General features: G+C 33.8%; 1 protein-coding gene across 1 annotated transcript in view; it reads right to left on the reverse strand.

The window, feature by feature from the left end:
- LOC118745777 (zwei Ig domain protein zig-8) overlaps nucleotides 1–6555 on the reverse strand; it is a gene marked incomplete in the record, with an annotated part of 214651 nt that overhangs the window by 176564 nt on the left and 31532 nt on the right. Inside the window, 1 exon segment of the mRNA XM_036479443.1 lies at nucleotides 1423–1618. Coding sequence (XP_036335336.1) covers nucleotides 1423–1534 — 112 coding nt within the window.

The following is a 6555-nucleotide window of genomic DNA, read 5'->3' on the forward strand; positions in this document are numbered from 1 at the left end:
ATGAAAAAGAACTCGTCCGATTTATTTAAGAATCATCGCTCAAAACAAATACATTTTTGTGAAATCCTTTTCGTGCACTTCTTTTTCTTAACTAAAATTTTCTAATTTATAAAGGCTATTCAACTGGTTTATCTTATTTTATCATTGCACTTTTGTTTGGGAAATATAGCTTTATTTTATTGCGAAACGTGAATGATTAAAAGGAATGACACCTGTTTTGGCACTTTTGTTTTTCTATTTGGCACATTTTGGCACTTTTTTATCCTCAATATGGCACCTCATAACTAAGGATAGTTGCCAGCCCTAATTGGAAGATTTCTTCTGTGTTTTGGGGCAACAACTTGTCTGCAGTAAAAAAGCATATAATTTGTGTTTCAAAAGTGTGTGAAAACCAATCAATTAACTTATATGATCTCGGTTCCGATATTAAATAATCAATAATCGTTGAATGTGCCATCTAATAAATAGTGTCGTCATTCTCCTTAGCTGGTTTTAAATGATGTCACAAATTGCTGGCGGAGACATGAATACAGTGTAAGAAAATTCTTTTTCCATAATTGTTTCCTTATAGAAAAGTTGGTTTCTTTTCCACCTTAGACATTCCGAATTCGTTCAAAATATGCTAATTTAAAACACAGAATTCTTTCAGTGTTCCTCCGGTGATTTTGGACATGGACTGTTTCTTCAATTTAATAGTGTTGGATTTATTTTTGAGGAAACGAAACATGTTTTGCAAGCTATGGATCATTTCTTCACTCTTTCTTCAAATATTTCTCGTATTCCAGCTGTGTGCAGGCGTTTAGTTTTTCGCATCGAGTTTTTACATATTCGTAATTTAATTTTTTTTTAATAAAATTTGGCAATAACCTTTTTCATCTATTATAAAACAACACTTACGGGGCATTGTTTATTGTAAGAACAAAATTTTTTTCTATGAACCGACATACTTTAAGCATTGTTGACGCTATTTCCATTTGAATGAGGAAATAGCGTCAATGACTTCATTTCCAAATTTTTGTTGACTTTATTTCGCTTTTGAAAAGGTAATAATGTCAATTGACTTTATTTCGCACGAGCCGAAACTTAACGTAACTTAATGCCACGTCGAAATCTGAAAAGTTTGTGCAAAGTTTCACATCGAGCACTTTAATTTGATGTATAATTTGTCTCTGTACGACTTGTACATCGCTGGGAATAAACGCCTTGCTTCAGAAGTAATGCTGGTTTGCTGCCTTGAAGAAGCTCTGTTATAGAGAGGAATTCGCTAAAGACGCGTTCAACAAGAGACAAGTTCAAATGTCTGACAAAATATAGAAGTGTCTTCGAAAAAAGGTCGCTATAGCGTAGTTCGCTATACATACAAGCTACCGATTGTATTTTATGGTATGTGATATTCATATCTTAATGTACTAAATTACTCACCATTCAAACTGCTCTGAGGCGTTGCGCTGATATGATAGAAAACAATATTTATGTGCAAAACTAGGCATAGGAATGATTGCAATCGAATGGTATTCGCTGTTAGACTTATCATGCTGTCGGTTTTGACGTTTTCTCCTAAATTTGCCACACCACATCCATATTTAGTATATCCGTTTCATGGCCGTTGCTCTCGAAACTGCAAAAATAAAATTTCGATTTACATAAATATTTACATTAAAAACACTGCAACAAAATGAGACGAATAAAAACAGATACGAATAAGGTATGGCAATTATGAAAGCGGAAGAGCTCTAGCATATTAGACCACCTACCATTTTGTCCCTAAACGTCACAATTTTTTACAGTGCATTTCATATTGGCTAATTTCGTCGCAAGTTAAAAGGTGTTCGCTCGCAGGGTTGCACGAGAAAAAAGTTAAATGGCTAAATGTTGACTGGCGACCAACTTTGTTGAAAGCGATTAGTTGAAAGGCCGTACAACCAAAAGTAGAATACAGAGTTGAACAATGAAACGCCTTTTTATGACGAATATTTTTATATTTTTTTTTTTTTGATATTTTTAGCCATCAATTTTTTTCGTGCAACCCTGCTTGAGTTGAACTCAAAAGTTGCCTGAAAAGTCGCCTCGTGCGAAAGCCTCATTAGTCTAAATAAGGCCGTGGTTATGCTACCAATTTTAATTGGCAATCAAAAGAGAAAAATGTTGGTGATTGGTGAGAAGTGGTTACGCTCTGTTTGCTGATTGGGGAGCACAGGGTTGCTTCTTTTTCCATTTCATACAATTTCGCACACAATGGCAGCACTGAAGTAAAAATGCAACTAAACATGCATCAAAATTTAAGTCGGAAAATGAAAAATGGAAGAACAACTTAATATTTTTTCTTTCTTTAATATTTAATTTTTATAATAATATTTTTTTTTTAATATCTACTTTATAATAATAATGAAAAAATATTTTTTACTATTCTAGTATTTAATACTAATACTTTTTCGCAAAATAGCGTATTGACACCCTGAAAAATTGGCGTGCTGGCTGTTCGGTTTACCCAGCAAATCGTGCTGGCTGTTCGATTTCGAAAATTCTCTCACTCCGTGCTGCACAACAATTGCACGGTGATTGCCAATCGAAATTGGTGGCGTAATCACGGCCTAAGGAGTTAGCAAAAGTAAAACTGTGACTGTGTTGGTGAGCACAGGAGCATGAGCAGCCCGGTATGAAATTGGTTGAGTTGAAAAAAAAATGGCGTAACCATCTTTCCTTTTGATATGGATGGCTCTGTTCTCTCTCATCTTAGCAAGAAACTGTTTCTAAGATGCCTATGACAGACAAAACTTAAAAATCTATTGTAAACTTAATAAAACTGTATTTTAAGGAGAAGGGGATTTAATTTACGACTATGACTATGGGCCAAAATATTTACTATTTATAAATTTTTTATTATTTATCAGGAAGTAGGGATGGGGAGTAACATCGATACATCGATGTTTCGATGCATCGGAATCGATGCTAAAATACATCGCCAGAAAAACATGGATATATCTATGGTTTCCGATGTTTCAAACTTTGTTAGCTGAAGTCACATTAAAAGGAAAATTTAATACATTTAAATTCAAACTCTCTGTAATTCAATTAGAATTACATATGGATGTATTTCCCTGTATTTATTTACCATTCCTTTACCCTTCCTATGAATAGAATAGAAATGCATTCCGTCGTAAGTTCGCTGAGTCTAAAATTCCAAGGCACAATTTCGATGAAATTTCAACGGGATCCAGGTTCTTTTTTAATGACGAAGTAAGCATTTTTAATATCGAAAGATAAGACTAAACTCGGAATTTCTGAATGTTCCTCAAAAGAATCTATACCAACGGTGGGCAAACGCGGCTCTTTGAGTCAAATGCGGATATTTGCTTAGCAAAGTGCGGCTCCTTTTACTTTCTCTTTGCTTAGAACATTTTGGCCCATTTTACTTTTTTAAAATACAAGTTTCTTTGATGGACATTCTTTTCCACTGTGTTGCTTTTTTATTTTGTTCTTTTTTATACACATACACTGTCGGCCGCTGTGGTGTAGTGGTAAGCAGTGCGCGCTTCCACTCCGCAGCACCTGGGTTCAAGCCCTGGTCAAAGCAACATCGCAAAAAAATTTAGAAAAAACGTTTGTTCTTAACAGCGGTCGTCCCTCGGCAGGCAATGGCAAATCTCCGAGTGTATTTATGCCATGAAAAACAGCTTCTCATAAAAATACAATCGCCGTTCGGAGTCGGCGTAGAACTGTAGGTCCCTCCGCTTTGTGTGACAACGTCAAGGCGCACGCCACAATTTGGAGCAAAAGCTCGGCCAAACACTAACATATGTGTAAGCGCCAATCTATTATTATATTATTATATATACACATACGCAAATTGAGATCGGAACATTACCCGCAATTGAAGAAAGAAAATTGGCTTTCTGACTTAATGCTCTTTACCAACATAATTGATCATTTGCAAAACTCGAATTTGTCTCTACGAGGTGAGAATAAAAATGTTTTTGATTTGTCGCAAATTATTTTAAGTTTTGAAGATAAACCACGTCTTTTTATTCATGATCTCAAAAAAGTTATATTTAATCATTTTCCATTGCTAGAAAAAAAATATTGCGCATGATTTAAAAGCAGATTGTCAAAAAAGATTTGCCGATTTGATATTATTTAAATGTACGTTTACATACTTAATAAACCCTTTTTTATAACGCTTTTATCAACTTGCAATGTTGTATGTCCAGACCACCATACTATAAATATAGCAAAGGTATTTATGGAAAACCTAGTCTAGATATCAACCTCGCCGTAGGTATCATATCAAAGACATACAATTAGAAAATCTCCAGAGATAGATGTCGCCTCGCCAGAAGAAGTTAAAAATATGCACTACATACGCTACAGGAAATGGACGACACGCCATTTCTTTAAATGAAATTAATTGCTGCTATATGTATGTATGTACATATGTAGGCATATACTAAATGTGAACAAACAACATTTTGCTTGCATAGTCTTCTATTCTCTTTTCACTGCAAGTTGAATTATTTTAGTATCTATTGCAAAATTTTATACAGACAAGACTAAAAAGTATAAAAAAATTTAAAAAACAAAAAAAAATTTTAATGTACCACGCTTTTATAAATGGACTAATTTTAGAAAATAATATTTCTCAGTCCCATAGAACTTAGTTGCGTTCGATAACAAAATTAGCCAACACTAGCCAACAATCAAAATCAAGAGAGTAAGCGAAAATTCTCTCCCAAAGAGATGAAAAAGCAAAAAAGTAAACGAACAGGAAATTAGCCATTACTTGCAAAAACCGGAAGAAGAAGACACACCAGCTGACTTTGTTTATGTTTTATTTGTAAACAAACTGAAATCCATGTTGTCTCCATAGAAGGAAAAAGGAAAGTGAACGTTCAATGTTCCCAGAAACATTTTTAGAAGTAAAAACTAGTTGGCGCTATCATAAAGTCACATAGCAGGCAGCCTAAAGCATATAAATACCAAAACCCGGAAAATGCAATTTTGCTTGTTTACAAAAATTGCAACCATATGTTTTGTGATCATATGTTTTCGTGTTGGATAATTTTTGCTGACTAAAATTTTGCCTGTACAAAATGAACGCTTCTCTGGCATCAAAATGAACGCTTGCTCTCTCAATTTTTGAGTGTTGGATAATTTTTTGTCGTTATCGAACGCCATCCAGTAAAAATTTGGAAAAACTATTACAAATTTTTGACTTGTCGAACGCACCTCTTGTTTTGATAACTTTTGATTATGAAATTTTAGCAAAAGTCATTATGAACAATTTATGAGATTGAAAATTAAAAGCGTGGGGCGCATGTAATAGGCCTGATTTGAAATTGAAGAGTAATATACATATGTATGTATGTGGGTATATTAATAACGACCGCTTAAAGTCGATCTCAAATTTGTACTTTCGCTGTAGAAATTTTAGGTCTATGTTATGTATGTAGTTTGAATATTGTCAATTAAATCTAATGCTTTGTATTGCATGCGCCCCTCGTTTTTCGATTTCAATCTCATAAATTGTTTATAATGACTTTTGCTAAAATTTCAAAATCAAAAGTTATCAAAACTAATTCTATGGGACTGAGATATATTATTATTTTACAACGCTTTTATCAACTTTTAATGTTGTATGTCCAGACCGCTTTGAATGTTGTATGTCCAGACCACCATTTATACTAGCTGCATTTTTTTTGTAACCGAGCGACAAAAGAACGCTCAACTCGGGTAAAATTTCCTTTTAGCTACTTAAGCAACCCTGTTGGTAGCTGGCAAGAAAATGTGATTAGTTTAACGGGATTTAGACACAAAAAGCAATTGAAATTAGTAATTATGCCAGGTATTTGCGTAATATATATACTCTTTTAAAATATAAGTCACGTATAAAAGAAGCAAAAATTTTGCTATCCACTTTCCCATTAACAATTCACAATAGAGCAGTTTTTTCACTTACCAACACTAGTCTTCAGGTCGCGTATTTTTTAAACGACCTGGCTGAGCTCGGATAAATAGCCGAGTTTGTGTTGTTGCTTTGCGTGTATTTTGTCATTTAAGCGAGCGTTCTTTTGTAGCTCGGTTGCAAAAGAATGCACCTATTATAAATGTAGCAAAGCTATTTATGGAAAATTCTAGATATCAACCTAGTCTAGATATCAACCTCGTTGTAGGCATCATATCAAGGAGATACAATTAGAAGACTCTAGATGTCGCCCCGCCAGAAGAAGTTAAATATTGCGCCTAAATATATGCACTATTTATATACGTCACAGCGGAAATGGACCACACGCCATTTCTTTAAATGAAATAAACTGCTGCTATATGTATGTATGTACATATGTATGTATTTATACTAAATGTGAGCAAACAACATTGTGCTTGCATAGTCTTCTGTTCTCTTTCACTGCAAATTGAATAATTTTAATATCTATTGCAAAATTTTGTACAGACAAGACTAAAAAGTAGAAAATAAATAAAATAAAACTTTTTAATATACAACGCTTTTATAAGTGGACTAAAAAGTAGAAAATAACATTTCTCAGTCCCACAGAATTTGTT

This window comes from Rhagoletis pomonella, unplaced genomic scaffold (genome assembly GCF_013731165.1).
Source record: "Rhagoletis pomonella isolate Grant_MI unplaced genomic scaffold, Rhpom_1.0 Rhpom_scaffold_00009, whole genome shotgun sequence".
Taxonomy (NCBI): Eukaryota; Metazoa; Arthropoda; class Insecta; order Diptera; family Tephritidae; genus Rhagoletis; species Rhagoletis pomonella.